The 15972-nt window shown below is 41.1% G+C and overlaps 1 protein-coding gene across 1 annotated transcript in view; it reads right to left on the reverse strand.

Annotated features, from left to right (window-relative positions):
- Window positions 1–15972, reverse strand: part of ADCY2 (adenylate cyclase 2) — a 269135-nt gene that overhangs the window by 29583 nt on the left and 223580 nt on the right. Inside the window, exons 16-18 of the mRNA XM_038770480.1 lie at window positions 10508–10645; window positions 5040–5156; window positions 128–297 (exon numbers count right to left, since the gene is read on the reverse strand). Of these exons, the coding sequence (XP_038626408.1) occupies window positions 128–297; window positions 5040–5156; window positions 10508–10645 (425 nt within the window). The remainder of the gene's footprint in view (window positions 1–127; window positions 298–5039; window positions 5157–10507; window positions 10646–15972) is intronic.

Below are 15972 nucleotides of genomic sequence, written 5' to 3' on the forward strand. Positions count from 1 at the left end.
TTCTATAATGATATAGTCTAACTATATAATGATAACAAGCATTATATGACTTTGCAATTATTCAGCACTCTGAATTTTAACTGACAATGAAAAGACAGCACAGAGAGAGGGCAGAATAGCAACCTACCTTCGAAACAGAACCCTGCTGTACTCATCCAGTATGGAAGCATGAGTGTGCAGGAGGATGATATTGTAACCCACCAATGCAATCAGCATTATCACCATTTTCAATTCATAGTTTATCCGCAGGAAAACAGAACAGGATATCAGTCCAAGAATGCAGCTATATATGAAGTACTAGTACATGAGAAACAAACGAGACAAACCTTTAGTATCTAATAGAATGAACAGGCAAGTGAGGAAAATATAACAGTAGAAAAGCCCAGCCAGCTTTACAGTACCTTACCTAGCTGGTTTAGCTGCAAATCAGAAAAGAATACTTGACTTAAAATATAAATGAATGTAATGCTAATATGGAACACGTTGCCGTACATGTGAGAAAGGAGGAAAGGTATGGCTTATTATCTGTGTTGGTTCCATCCACTCTTCCACCCTTTCAGCTACTCTTCTGCCCTCTCTGGAAATGTTGTAACTCCATAAAGAAGATATTTGGCCACGAATCCAGGGTCCTGAACCTTCTTATCTGGACTCCCATATTGATTAAATATGAACAGCAGTATACTGCATTGCTCTACACATTTACAGTTTCAATTAGTTTTATCATTAAAACAAAACTCCCAACTCGGCTAACAGTGTCTTCCTTATAATAATAGCAATAATAATGATGGCATTTATTAAGCACTTACTATGTGCAAAGGACTGTTGTAAGCGCTGGTGATCAGGTTGTCCCACTGGGGGCTCGCAGTCTTAATCCCCATTTTAAAGATGAGGTAACTGAGGCCCAGAGAAGTGAAGTGACTTGCCCAAAGTCACACAGCTGACAATTGGCAGAGCCGGGATTTGAACCCATGAACTCTGACTCCAAAGCCCGGGCTCCTTCCACTGAGCCATGCTGCTTCTCATTTCCTTATGAAATCTTTCTGTGATGTCTTTCCATCTAGTTCTTTTTAAAGCAAATACTTTGGGCTTTAAAATGTAAACAGGATTTTTCTAAGGTCCTAGAAGGCCTCAGGACAGGTGCCCCAGTGGCTGGCTCAATGTGGGGGCTGTGGTTCCAAACCAGGGGATGTAGGTCCCGAGCAGAAGAAGGCCTATAGAGGTGTGAAAAGTCCACTCTGGCCTGGGGACGCTCCAAGAGTCTAATCTAGAAAAGAGTAGCTCTGGTTCGGAGAATCCAGGGAGGATGGGTTCATCTGGAATCTGTTGGGAGATTTGATTCCACTCTCCTGTTTGATTTTTTTTCACCCAGATAACTGCCACCATGCAGGGAGGCCTCCTCACATCCGCCAAGCTAGCTCTCTTTCTCCCTTCAAGGCCCTGCTGAGAGCTCACCTCCTCCAGGAGGCCTTCCCAAACTGAGCTCCCTCCTTCCTCTCCCCCTCCTCCCCCTCTCCATCACCTCTGCCTTACCTCCTTCCCTTCCCCACAGCACCTGTCTATATGTATATATGTTTGTACGTATTTATTACTCTATTTTATTTGTACATATTTATTCTATTTATTTTATTTTGTTAATATATTTTGTTTTGTTCTCTGTCTCCCCCTTCTAGACTGTGAGCCCACTGTTGGGTAGGGACCGTCTCTATATGTTGCCAACTTGTACTTCCCAAGTGCTTAGTACAGTGCTCTGCACACAGTAAGCGCTCAATAAATACGATTGAATGAATCATCTCACCTTTACCTTGCTCTGCTCCCTCTCCAAGCAACTCACCAAACACTTCAGCCTTAAAAAAGAGAAGCCTTCATAGTGGAAGTTGCAAAATTCTGGGCCTTTCCACTTAGCTGCTGGTTCAGAGTCAAGGCACTCTCAGCTGGCTGACGGACCAATTTGTTAAGTGGCGCACATTAATATGGGCCCCCCTGTTATTTGGTTGGTCAGTAGAGGAACCAGCGAAGGCCTTAATTTGCTGGAACGATGTTTGCTGTTGAAAAACTGAGCTCGTTTATATTAATAATTAATAGAGTCTTAATTTGCCCCCAGTAAGTGGGCCAAAGGTTGTGGGAGATCTATAAAGAGATGGTGGTATGACTCAAGCAGGGGTAGGAGAAGATGAATCTCTCCTGTCATAGCACTTAGATATGATATGGCCTCTCAAAATTGATAGGAAAACTGATGCTGTGGTTGGCTTAATAAAAGTCATCGGACACCAAAGCAACTAAAATCAAATCCTTTAAGACAAACAAGAATCAACGACTGATCACTTGATAGGCCAGAGCAAAAATATACCAAAATATGAATTTCCACCAAAGATATCCATCCTTTTCAAAGGGATTGTTTTTTCTGAGTTGGGCTGATTTTGATACCTGGGGTCTTTAAACTGAATTTTTATATTACAGGACTTCATGGAATTAGGACTAGACTAGAGAAGCAGTGTGGCTAAGTGGAAAGAGCCCAGACTTGGGAGTCAGAAGTCATGGGTTCTAATCCCGACTCTGCCACGTACCAGCTGTGTGACTTTGGGCAAGTCACTTCACTTCTCTGTGCCTGAGTTACCTCATCTGTAAAATGGGGATTAAGACTGTGAGCCCCACTTGGGACAACCTGATTATCATGTATCTACTCCAGCGATTAGAACAGTGCTTGGCACATAGTAAGCACTTAACAAATACCATCATTATTATTCTTATTATTTTTATGTGGACAATTTGGTCATCATCTTTGTTGCCATTTCTTGCTTCTTGTAAACTTTGCCCCTAGCATGTCCCCAGGGTGACTTGCACAGGGAAATTGTGATGACAGCAGGGCACAAGCAGTGGCTGCCCAGAGAGTGATTCTTGGCCAGTCTCTGCTTCTGGGAGAGAACTGGGTGTAGTGGGGAAGAAATGTGATATCCCGTGGAGCCCTGAATGGGAGAAAGAGGATGCAATAATGATGTGTCCCAATTTCAATTCAGAGTTCAAATCATTTGGACCATGCTAACAACTTATATTTCAAGTTTAAACCCATGTCTTATTTGTGGTCTTGCATACAAGACAGCAGCATGATTAGTTTTAGAGAAGCACAAATGTCCCCCCACACATTCACAAAGCTGCTTCCTAATGTTCTTCCATGTCATTTTGAGAGGAAGCCAGGCTCTATCCATTGCTGCTTTGGGACTTCTATGAATATGGGGAATATTGCCTCAGTTAATGATACAATTACACCAGTGGAGGAGAAATTCACATGGCACGTGAGCATTAGGGGATTTTCTGTTCAATAGTAAATGTAACTGTCTTTTTGAAAAGCCATTCTGGGAATGATCTCTCCAAAACATTTCTGCCTTGCTGGCTTACATGATACTGAATTAACCTAGGCCTCTAGGTACTCATTCAGAAACAAAGCTCTGCTGAGTGCTTTTCACAGAACAGCCAGATAAAATAAATTTAAGCTTTGATTTCCCCTCCCTGCCCCTCCTCCCCCACAGTGTTTAATAATTTGTTTCTACTTAAAATAAGGTCATGTTCAGAATTATCTAAATTAAATTCAAAGTGATTGCAGAATTGCCTTAAGTAGGACCAATCACGCTCTGCTGAATTTAATCTAAAATAACTAGCTGGACTTACTTTGAAGTTTCTTTTCCAGCCAAGTTGCCTTACTTTGGAAAGTTGATATCAAATTAGGGAGAATAACAGCACTCAGGAAAAAAAAAATCATTACATAAAAGGATAGAAAATAGGCCTCCTAAAGGGGGAAGTTGTCTCTAAGAAACTTCATAGTTTACTTCAGGCAAGCAAGGGAGAGAAGAAGCTGCTGGGAAATGTCAGAGGATGTTTTTCCTGCCTCTTCCTCCCCTTACCCAGGATTTCTCTCAGCTGCTGTAACCACTGCAGCCTATTTTAAGACATGGGCCCCGGGGCAGTTAAGATGATAGGCCGGGATGAGAAGGGGAGAAGAAAGATTCCCTGATTTTCTCCTGCTCTGTCCAGCACTCTGCACCTCTGGTGTGCATTACATTTTTGCCAGAAGAAGGGGATTTTTTTTGTCTTGGGCTTGGAGCCAAGCTATTTCTGATGGGGGGATCAGGGCAAAACATGGTTGCAGGGTGGGCCCTCATGATCAAGAGCTACAGAACCCAATCCTTGAGGGTAGGGATCACGTCTTCTTACTCTGCTCTACTCCCCCAAGTGCTCGGCACGAAGCTGTCAATTTTGTCCTACTGATTGATGGATTTCTAGCCAACACAGAAGAAGTCAGTGTTGCCTGCAGGGACCGCAGTGCTTGGTTTGGATTCATCTATGATGTCCCTATTCAGAATCATGTTGCCAACTTGTACTTCCCAAGTGCTTAGTACAGTGCTCTGCACACAGTAAGCACTCAATAAATACGATTGAATGAATGTATGATCGTTTGGACTTTCCCTGTCTATTTCTCTTATCTACCCCTATGAGTCTGGGAGGAATGGAAAAACCAAAGGATTTGAATCACTTTAAAGATGGAAAAATCTTTATCAGTGTGGCCCGAGATGCGCACACACAATTACAAGGTCTGTCATTACATTCATAAGTCACACACACATGCACACACACACATTTTTTGAGTCTTTAGGACACCTCCAGATCATCTGAATTGGATCAGGACAGCCTTCACACCTCTTCACCTCTGTTCACTGATAGCCAAAGAGTGTTCTGAGAAGCTCAAAGATGGATCTTCCAAGATCTTGGAAGACAAGTAATACAGTTCCATCATAGTGACCCTGTTTTATTAATAGAACTGAGAAGAGCAAGGCACCAGCAGACTACAGCAGAATGATGCAGCCCTACATTGGGCTGGCATGAGATGAAGAGGTCTTCATCTGATCTCTGAATTTAGCTCTACAATGCATTCGGAACTAAAATAACACTGGAACTGGAGCTGCATCCTTCCTGACCTTGGTGGTCCTACCTAACTTATGGATATAGGGGAATACTGTAGATAACAAGAGAAAACAAAGTGTACTTACAGGTAGGAAAAAATAGCTTTGTATATACAGAATCGCTTCATCGTTCAAGTGAGGAAAACTTGAGTTCGACGTATTCAAGCTGGGTGAGATAGTTAGCATTGCATCATCCAGGAAAAACTGTGGGAAAATAATCGAGCATGTTAGCAGCTACAGCTAAGCTAGATCAAAAAAAGAGTTTATCAGGGTGAAGGCTTGCTTTGTAATTACTTCCTCCGGATCCCTTGTAGCAAATGAAAAAGGTGAACTGTCTTTCTTCACAGATTTGTGCCTACATATGGTTTAAACGTTAACTTTCATAACGCCTACTGAAAGTTTTCTACCTGAGTAAGAAATGAATGACTGTTGTATAAACTCCCCAGTCATCAGTTAGAACACAGTGAGGGCAATGTCAGATAGACCATCTGTTCTTCTCCAGGAGCATCTGTCAGCTGCTTGTTTCAGAATTAAATTAGAAATGGGGAGGAATGCTTCTAACTGCTTGGAAGTGGGTTTTCTATTCTGGCACACAGATATCACCAATCAGTACTTCCCTGCTCACGTGGAGTGACAACACAGTCTACCAACAGGACGAAGTTTAGAAAGCAGGAGAAATATTACATAATCCTTTCATCTTGCTTAGGTCACACTACATAAAATGAGTCTACAACTTTAAACATTCATGATAAAAACAGAAAGTACATTCATAGTCAGCCACAAAACACCAATTGCTTAGCAGTTATCCTTCAAATGACTGCTACTGAAAGAGAAATGTACTTTAGAGGTCTCAAGGCTTATTCATGTTAATAGTGAATGCTCTCTTCCCTCCCTCTTGAAATTCAGTCCATAATCCTTCTTGTGTGTCTGCATCCACAACCAGATTAAACTTCAATCTTTCTTGTTTTTCTGAGCTTGGAAGTAACTTATTCTCAGAGCTTTCCTCCAAAAGAATTAATCAATCCTGGGCTTTTTTAAAATCTCTTCTTCTTTTTCAAATGGCTTATTACCAGCGTGATATTCTTTCTTTTCCTGTCTGGCTGCTGTAAAGATAGACTGAGCGCAGTGGTGGAATGAAAGCCACCCAGACATTGATTGCAATGCTCCTGCTTGGAAGAGGAAGGTTGGACACAATGACACGTCCAGCAAAAGCAGAAAAGAATATGGTTGTTTGCGCTGCAGTCATTTTAGCTTTTTGGAAGGGGCCAGCCATTCAGCTGCTGTGATGGCTTTGTGAGAGGGTGTGATTCGGCCCCTCGAAGACCTTCAGTGAATAGGCCGAGATTCAGCAAAGCTTCAGGTGCCTGGCAGCTGGGGCGACTGACAGAACCACCTTGGCATGTGTGTTTGCTGCTCTCCCTTTGGACTGTAAGCTCGCTGTGGGCAGACAAGGTGTCTGTTAGATTGCTGTGTTGTACTCTCCCAAGCCCTTAGTACAATGCTCCGCACACAGTAAGCGCTCACTACAGAAGACTGACCGACTTACTCTGTTGAGTGCTTGCCCTTTTCCTTTCACCAAAGAGGCACCAAGGAATTGCACGGCTCTGCAAATCCTTATTTTCTACTGGGAGAAGTTAAGTTGAAACTGTTCCTAAGCTCTTCTTCTCCATTTTTCTTCCAATACCTTTGGGTCCTTTGATCTCACCATTTTATGGTGATTGATACTGTATGACTACCCAGAGATTCAGCACTAAAACGACTGCAATGCCAAATACCACTCAATAAATACGATTGAATGAACGAATGAGATGGAGACATCATGTCCTGCAAACACTCAGATGGTGGAGAATAAAGAATCACTCCCATCTTTGAATTCCAAGTTGTGTCAAAGGCATTCTATGCCAAGGATGGAAAGGGATTGATTTCTAATGCCCCATTTTTGGCATCTGCAGTGTTTGATTTTCTTGGCTGACGAGTGTGTCAGAACCATCTATCTGGAACAGTAGACTAGGTCTCACACCTCTCGGTGCTTATTAACACCACAGTTCAACTGTGTCAGTGAAAAATGTAAGGGCCCAAAGAGCAGTGATCTTTCTTCAGGCTTTCATGAACAGAACAAATTTAATTTAGCTCAGCCTCTGCCCCCGAGCACCTGCGAAGTTGGAAGGAAACTGAGGAAGAGCCACTTATTTCTTTCTCTAAGGATGATCCATCGTACTTTTGGATGTGTCTCTGATCTGGCTTCTCCCACCTTCATTTTAGTAAAACATCCACTTGCAGTGTGAGGAAAACCCCCAAAACACTCTCATATCTCTTGATAGCTAACTTGTATTTATTTTCCTTTCAAATACTCCTTTGTACTGCAGAACATTGTAGCCCTAAATGATTAACTCATGAAACATTTGTAGCCTGAGACTAAACCACCTGTCAGTCATTCTTCTTCTAGGTCGAATGCATGTGGTTCACGAGATTAGAGCTCCAACTCCCAAATGGAGTCTAAATTTTCCTTCTTAGCTTGTTAACCATCACTGCTTCTATTATGGTTTAAAGATGGTTGTTTTAAAGGAAATCATTCTCTTAAAAGGACTATATGCTATTTATCTTCTCCAGAGATTTAAGAGAGTTCACTTTTCCACTAGGCAGAAACACAACCTCATATAAATTAATGAAAATGTTGTAATCTCTTATTAGATCTACTTCACGAAGTCAGAATTCTAGGACCTCATTTTAATACTGGACTTATATTCTTTATCCTATGCAAATATCATGAACTATCCTGAGATTATGAGCACACTACAGCCACAACAATGACCAGTAATTTATTTTTATTAAAAGTATCAAAAAAACTACAAATCTGAATGAAAATGGATCATCTTTGCTATGTTTTCTGAAATAAGAATGACAAATTAAAATGAGCCCTAGAGGTAGAGTCTCTCCTGCCTAAGTTACCGCTTTGAAGTAAGTTAGAACATAAATAGGGTTATGATATGGTAGCCTAGGACCTGACAATTAGGTCTCTGTTGAAGGAGCTATCTGACTTCTGGAAAGCTCTGAAGCCCAGAACAGAGAAAGTTCACTTTGCCTCAAATATCCATTCTCTAAGAGCACTCATCCCACTCAACCCTTGCAACTTTAAATTTCTCAGAGTATTTGGGAATTTTATTAGAGAATTCATGATACAGATGAGGCATTTAAATAACTTGACTGAGTGTGCAAAGAAAATTAACAGCAGAGCAAGAACAGCGTTAAGGATGCTAAGGATGAATTAATAGACGGGGAGCCCCATATGTTACCGATGATCCTGTCTGACTTGTTTATGTTGCACTTACCCCAGAATTTAGTAGAGTGCTTTGCACAGAGTAAGGCTTAGGAAATATAGGTAAGTAAGTAATTCCTGCCTCCAAGCCATTGGTTCTGCCAGTTAGAAGGACAGGGTGCTCTATGAGAGTTTAAATTAGGTTTCAACAATAAAATGTAAAGTCCAAATCAGATTGGTTGGCCCTACTTATAATACAGATAGGATGAATCTCTTTGGCTCCACTGAGATGGGAAAAAACTACCGTTGGAATAAATGGTGTCTGAGGGGTCTGCCCGGCCCACAGGGGAGTCCATTGGGAAGCGATGTGAGTATATAAGGCTTCTTCTACACCTGCTTCAGTTCTCCTCAGCGCTGGTCAGATAAGACCATGGAGTGACAGAGAAGGGTGCCAGCTGTGGGGAGAGGCTATACAGTGGTGTTAGCAAACAAGAGTAACAACTTACTTTCCTCTCTTTGTCATCATCAGTGCTACTTGGGGAAGATAGCACAAGCTGGGGGGCTCACTTGCAAATAAGAGGCCTCTAATAATAATGATAATAAAGATAGTAACGATAATAGTGGCATATGTTAAGAGCTTACTATGTGCCACCCATTGTAGAAAATACTGGGGCAGATAAAAGATAATCAGGTAATCACAGTTCCTGTCCCACATGGTACTCACAGTCAAAGTGGGAGGGAAAACAGGTATTTAATCCCCTTTCTGCCAATATGGAAACTGAGGCACACAGCAGTCAAGTGACTTGCCCAAGGGCTTTGGAGTCAGAGGTCATGGGGTCAAATCCCAGCTCTGCCTATTGTCAGCTGTGGGACTCTGGGCAAGTCACTTCACTTTTCTGGGCCTCAGTTACCTCATCTGTAAAACGGGGATTAAGACTGTGAGCCCTACGTGGGACAACCTGATTACCTTGTATATCTCTCCCCCAGTGCTTAGAACAGTGCTTTGCACATAGTAAGCGCTTAATAAATACTTAAAAAAAAAGTGGCAGAGCTGGAATTAGAACCCAGGTCTTCTGACTGTAGGCCCGTACTCTTAACATTAGGCCTCACTCCTTTTCAGTAATGTCCAGTTATATGCACACTCTCGTGACTCACTGCTAAATCGTCTATTGATTCTTTTTTGGGTGATGCCCACCATATTTGTCTTTTTGGATCCTCATTTTGTTTATTTTCACCTGCTTATCAAGATGCTACTGAATTTGAATCCCTTTCTCAAAGACATTTAGGATGCATCACCACTTCAAATCCTCGGCGGATTTAATTAGGGAACTCTTTGCTCCCTCTCTCAGATTAACTGAGGAATTTCAAACTAAATGAAGTTCTGCATTAGCTCCAGTATTGTGACACTGGTTAAGTCCCTGGATTGTGTCTGAGGTTTTAAATTGAAATTGAATGTAGTCATTGTCTGAAATTAGGCTTCCCCATAAAAAAGATTCAAGGCTTTGGTGGAATAGCCTTTAAGATCCAATTAGGAGGATTTAACCATCTATCATGAATCCAGAGTGCTGTTTATTTCAGAATGTGTGGCCATGACTCACTAGGCGTAGCTTGCTTTTGAATTTAAAATCCATAGTCATGAATACAGAAAGCCATAAAATTGCTTCAGCTAATATTCAAGACCCTCTGAGTTTTCAAACATCCCTCTAGACACTCTCTTCACTGCTTCTAAGAAATGTATCTTTTCTCCGGAATTGCAGCCTTTGGCAGAGGATGGCCTACTAGACTGCTATCCTTGGGACTGAAATCCATTAGGGACAAGTAAAAGAACTTCTTTTTCCTTATGCCTACCCACATGTTAAACTATTGATGTGCCTCTTACTAAAATCCCATCTGTATTTTTTTAATAGCTCAGAGTTTAGATATCACTTTTTAAAGTTATCACTTTAATTGCATTGCTGGATTGGCTTTAATACCAGGAGGCGGCTTCGGGTTCATTCTTAGTTTATTCTGCTAGCCTAACACTTGTTGTCAGGGCCATCATCTTCCCTTCAACTTTCTGGCTGTACTCATTGGCCCTGAAAGAGCAGTGGGAAGAGAGACATCCACTCTCCTTCTCTCTCAGGGGGAACGGGCCTCATTCTCCGGACACTGGGTCCTAGAAGCTCAGTCACAGCAACCTGTTGTTGGCATGTTACCTCATCAAGATATCACAAGTCCCAGTTAAAAAAAGTATCTAGGGCACATATGGGGAAACTGTTTAGTAGGCAAGAGTCCTGAGACATGACAACAGCTGACTTACCATGTTGAAAATGGCCATCATCAGTATTATGGTGGTGGTTGTCACCGTCAGAGTTATCCGTGGCCAGGGCCGGTTGGAGATGATTCCAGAAGATTTCAAAATCCATAACAGTGAACCAGGAGCTTTTTTGCTGCACTGCTAGACAGAAAGCGCAAAGGGCAGAGTTAGATTTATACATTCTTTCAAGGTTTTCAATGATGAAGGCTATGGAGATGCATCAATAACCCTTTTTAGATAAAGCAGATCAACCTGACTTTCCCCACAGACACTGGGCTAATCCTCTACCGCTTTGCAAGAGGATAAGTGGCTTAGAAAGAGATTAATGACAGCACTTCTGACATTAAATTTAGCATGGGGATTTAGGTACAATTTAGAAACGATCCACTGAAAGTACACTGACTTAAAAGAAGCTACGTTTTTCCCAAACGTATGGAATCATCTACAAAAATCTCAACAAAGCCATTGACAAGGGATGGAACAACACTTCAGAATATATATATAAATCATAAATATATATGATTCCTAAAAGATATTTTGCAACCAAATGGTGTTGGCTCTTAAGCAGTTCTTATATATTTAACTAAGTGATGCATTGAGATTTAACAGGATGTAATACCACTATCTCCAGTATCTATGGCCCTCAAGAGCAAAAATTTAACCTTATCCTGAAAGAAAGCATTATTTTTTTTATGGAGAAAAACCGATCTCTAAACAGAAGGCAACATTAACTGAGAAAGGCAGGGCTGAGTAATATTTGAGACATTTATTATAGAATGCCATTAATCTCACTTTTAACTTTACTGTTAGACCTTTGTGGTTAAAAGGAACTGCAGAAGAGAACTCTAAATGTTTAGGTAGATTTAAAAATTTTTTAAAAACCCTTCATTTATTTTCACCATAAAGGGAAGTGGAGAGAAAGAAAAAAAATGACAGAAAAGACTTGATTTTTCTTCTCATTTTTATAGGGTATACTTCCCCATTAACACTTATACAAAAAATGGTTGCCCTTGGAACCATTTTAACCATTTAAGTTGTCATATTTTTTCCCATAGGGAAATGTTTACTGGGTGAAAACCTTCCGTAAATATTCGGTTCAATTTTGATAAATGCTGGCAAAGGCAACCATACATAAATTTATAAAGGTGGAGAGACCTGAATGCGATAATATTAAATGTTGATTACCTTTCCAGACTTGTTCAGATGCTCCCATGTCAGATGATCAAAAGGGAAAAGGACCCTTGCACTTAGTTCTGTTCCCTTGGGGAATTTGGCATTCATCCCACCCTCAGCCCCACAGCACTCACATAAATTATGGAAATTATTTATTGATATTAATATTTGGCTCCCCCTCTAGACTGCAAGCTCACCATGGGCAGGAAATGTGTCTACCAATCCTTTCATTCTATACTCTCCCAAGTGTTTAGTACAGTGCTCTTCCCTCAGTAAGTGCTCAATAAGTACCGATGACTGACAAGAAGACTGTCATTTATGAGGTCGTGAAGGAGTGCTGAGGGAAAACCCAAGCAATTACTGAAATGGAATACACCCAAGAAGGGCAACAAAGTCTCAAACATATGACATGGAAGTATTTTATTAGGAGACAGTCAGTCAGGCAATCATATTGAATGAGCACTTGCTTTCTGCAGAGCACTGTACTTAGGAGAGTACAATATGACAATAAACAGACACATTCCCTGTCCACAGCAAGCTTAAAGTCTAGAGCGGGAGGCAGACATTAGCACAGATAAATAAATTACAGTTATGTACATAAGTGCTGTGGGGCTGGATGGGGGGCTGATTAAAAGGAGCAAGTCAGGGAGATGTAGAAGACAGTGGGAGAAGGAGAAAGGAGGGCTTAGACAGAGAAGGCTTATTGAATATATGCCTTCAGTAAGGATTTGGAATGGGGGGAATAGTAATTGTCTGTCAGATATGAGGAGGGAGGGAATTCCAAGCCAGAGGCAGGAAGCGGGCAAGAGACTGGCGGTGAGATAGAAGAGATAGAGGTGCTTGGATAGACTCTACCAAAAACAGTCACCTGTGTCATCAAAAATGAAGGATGTGTTTGCAGCTACATATTAGACACAATAATAATCATAATAATGGCATTTATCAAGCGCTTACTATGTGCAAAGCACTGTTCTAAGCACTGGGGAGGCTACAAGGTGATCAGGTTGTCCCATGGGGGGCTCACAGTCTTAATCCCCATTTTACAGATGAGGTAACTGAGACGCAGAGACGTGAAGTGACTTGCCCAAAGTCACACAGCTGACAAGTGGCAGAGCTGGGATTTGAACCCATGACCACTGACTCCAAAGCCCGGGCTCTTTCCACTGAGCCATGCTGCCTCTCTACGGAGTCCCTCTGAAACCAAATGGAACAGAATACAAATGAGAAGACTGAATTTGCTAATTCCGATTAGGCCTGCTTTATTTATTTATTTATTTTTAAAATTTAAGCCAAACTCCTAGGTCAAAAAACTGAGTAAGTGAGGAGGGAAACAGGAAGAGAGAGCAAGAGTTAAAGGAAGAAGGAGGAAAGAGTGGGAGGAAGAACACTTCAGGAAATAAAGACCGAAAATTGGCTACTAAAATATACTTGAGTTCTACTATTGTTAAGGTCATTAACATTCCCTTGATACAGTAATTTCACATGATGATGACGATGATGATGGTATTTGTTAGTGCTTAACAATACCATCATCATCATTATTATTATTGTTAAGTGCTTACTATGTGCCAAGCACTATTCTAAGCTCTGGAGTAGATACAAGACAATCAGGTTGCCCCACATGGGGCTCACAGTCTTAATCCCCATTTTACAGATGAGGTAACTGAGGCACAGAGAAGTGAAGTGACTTTCCCAAAGTTACACAGCTGACAAACAGTGGAGCTGGGATTAGAATCACAACCTCTGACTCCCTAGCTCGTGCTCTTTCCACTAAACCACGTATGTATTTTACAGAAACTGTGTCATGTTAATTTACAAAGTTTCCAAATGGCTACACGATCACGCCTGTTAACACTTCATTCCAAGTCTTAAAATGAGATGTTTTAGGAATTTTCCTATCAGACAAATCAAGTTGATTAAAAAAAAACCCACCCAAAAACTCAGAACGTTTTTTCCATTGAGCAAAAGAAAATTGCAAATCCCTTCTTCGATATATGTATAAAGTAAGAATTCATTTTTCCTTTAAATCCAGAGAATTTGCAGCTTGTCTGACCTTTGAAGTGAACCAAACTGAGAAACCTCTTTGCTAGAAACAAAGTCATTCCAAACAACCCGGGCCATTGGACAGTATGGCTGAGAACGAATGATATTAACCTCTGATTTCTAACAGCTTATCAACTCCAAGCTGGCATTACTTTACACATGGCTCAGTGACCGTATACCTGGTCTCTCCCTTGGGAAAAGGGAGCTATTTGATTACCAAAGCATGTGACATCTAAATATAAAACCCCTGACTCTGGTCATTGTTGGAGCTGTCGGACTGCAAAGCCTATTGCAGTTGAGACGCAGTTCAGAATAAGGAAAGCCTCCTCTCTAAAAAAAAGGAGGGCCAATCAATCCATAGTATTTACTGAACTCTATCTGTACAGAGGACTGTACTAAGCACTTGGGAGAGTACAACAGAATAAGCAGAATTAGAGACTCGGTGGAAAGATCACAGACTTGGGAATCAGAGGGATTGGGTTCTAATCTCTGCCCCACCGCGTCTCTGCTGTGTGACCTTGGGCAAATCACTTCACTTCTCTAAACCTCAGTTATCTCTTCCGTAAAATGGGGATTAAGACTGTGAGCCCCGTGTGGGACGTGGCCTGTGTGCTACCCGTTTATCTTGCATCCAACCCTGCACTTACGGTGCTCAGGTGTTAATCGCTTAAGAAGTACCATTAAAAAAATTAGAGCTGATCTATGTGGTTAAGGAACTTATAGTGGAGTGTCCAGCACCTGCTCCTGAGAGAAGTCCTTCATCGGGAAGTTGTCACTTGGGGCTACAATATCACCTCAGCATCGGGATAACTCCGGGATAACTCACCTACAAGTATCACTCCTCTAACTGGATGACTCCAGTACTCATCATGTAGAGTTCTGATGTCCTATGACACATTTGGTGGGTTTTTGTCTGGTTTTAGACACACAAATTAAATCAAGGTCTTCTGGTGAGCCTATCAATAATAACAATATTAATAATGATAATAGTTAAATGCTTACTCTGTGCCAAGTACTGAACTAAGCCCCAAGGAGATACAATGTAATCAGGTTGGACACTGTCTCTGCCCCTCGTGGAGCTCAGTCTAAGTAGAAGGGAGCAAGATTTAATCCCCATTTTACAGATGAGGAAATTAAAGCCCAGAGAAGTGAAGTGATTTGCCCAAGGTCCCCGAACAGATATTGAAGAACTGGGATTAGAACTCAAATTCTCTCCTCTAGGCCACGCTGATTCTTTCTCCTTTCTTCACTGGCGTGAGCAATGTATCACTAAATAGGGACGTTTAGGCATCTCAGATGCAACTGAGAAATGCCGCTACCTCTTCACATCCCAATGACCAATGCCCTAATGCTTTTATTATAACTATGCTTGTCCTTGTCTTTTATGTTGCTCAGGTATTTTGATTCATCTCCACCTCCTTCACCTCCCCTGCTGATTCTTTGACTGAGAGGCCCTTGGGGCCAGGGCCACATCTAAATCTCATCCGTGTATACTTCCCCAGCTACAAACATGGTGCTTGGCACACAGAAAATGCTCAATAAATATTTTTGAGCAAACAAAATTTTCCATGCCGCTGAGTCGCAATGGATTTTTGTTTAAGTTCTTTCGCCTTCAATGGGACAGACACTTGATTCTTTTATGCTATTCCTTAGTTCAGTTGCAAGCAAATTCTGCCAGAAACTTCTTTAGAAAAAGTTAAGCACAAAATACCCTACAGAAAGGAGCAAACGAATGGAAAAATAAAAAAAAATGAAGAACATTATTTTTCTTTTCCATGCCTTTTGCATACTTTGCTAGAGCCATCACACAATACAAAGTACCTGGTGTGGTTAACTTCAACTAAAGCTAGTTATTTAATGGAGTAACAGTAGACATAAACCTTTTTCACAGTGAAAACTCTCAATTCATTTTATCTTCTTTGGCTTAAAGACATAAAAGATGCTAACCCAAAGGAAACTGTTACTTTGTTTATAGATTTAATTTTAGCAACCTGCTTGAAAATTTGTAATTAAGGTTTCATCATGCGACTAACACTTAGAAAAAGCTAGAAATACTATCAGTGGGTCTCAATAACTCCTATTATTTTCCATATGGATGGTTTAAAAACTGATATAATAATTAAGCTCTTGAATGAAACCCAAGCAATTATGTTTTCCTTTTTTTAAAAAAGGCTTATAAAAGTGTGATTTTTTTTGGTGTATTTTCTGGAGAGAAGCGCTACCTTAACATTAGGCCTGTCTCTTTGAATGAC

Source organism: Tachyglossus aculeatus, chromosome X3 (assembly GCF_015852505.1).
Source record: "Tachyglossus aculeatus isolate mTacAcu1 chromosome X3, mTacAcu1.pri, whole genome shotgun sequence".
Classification (NCBI taxonomy): Eukaryota; Metazoa; Chordata; class Mammalia; order Monotremata; family Tachyglossidae; genus Tachyglossus; species Tachyglossus aculeatus.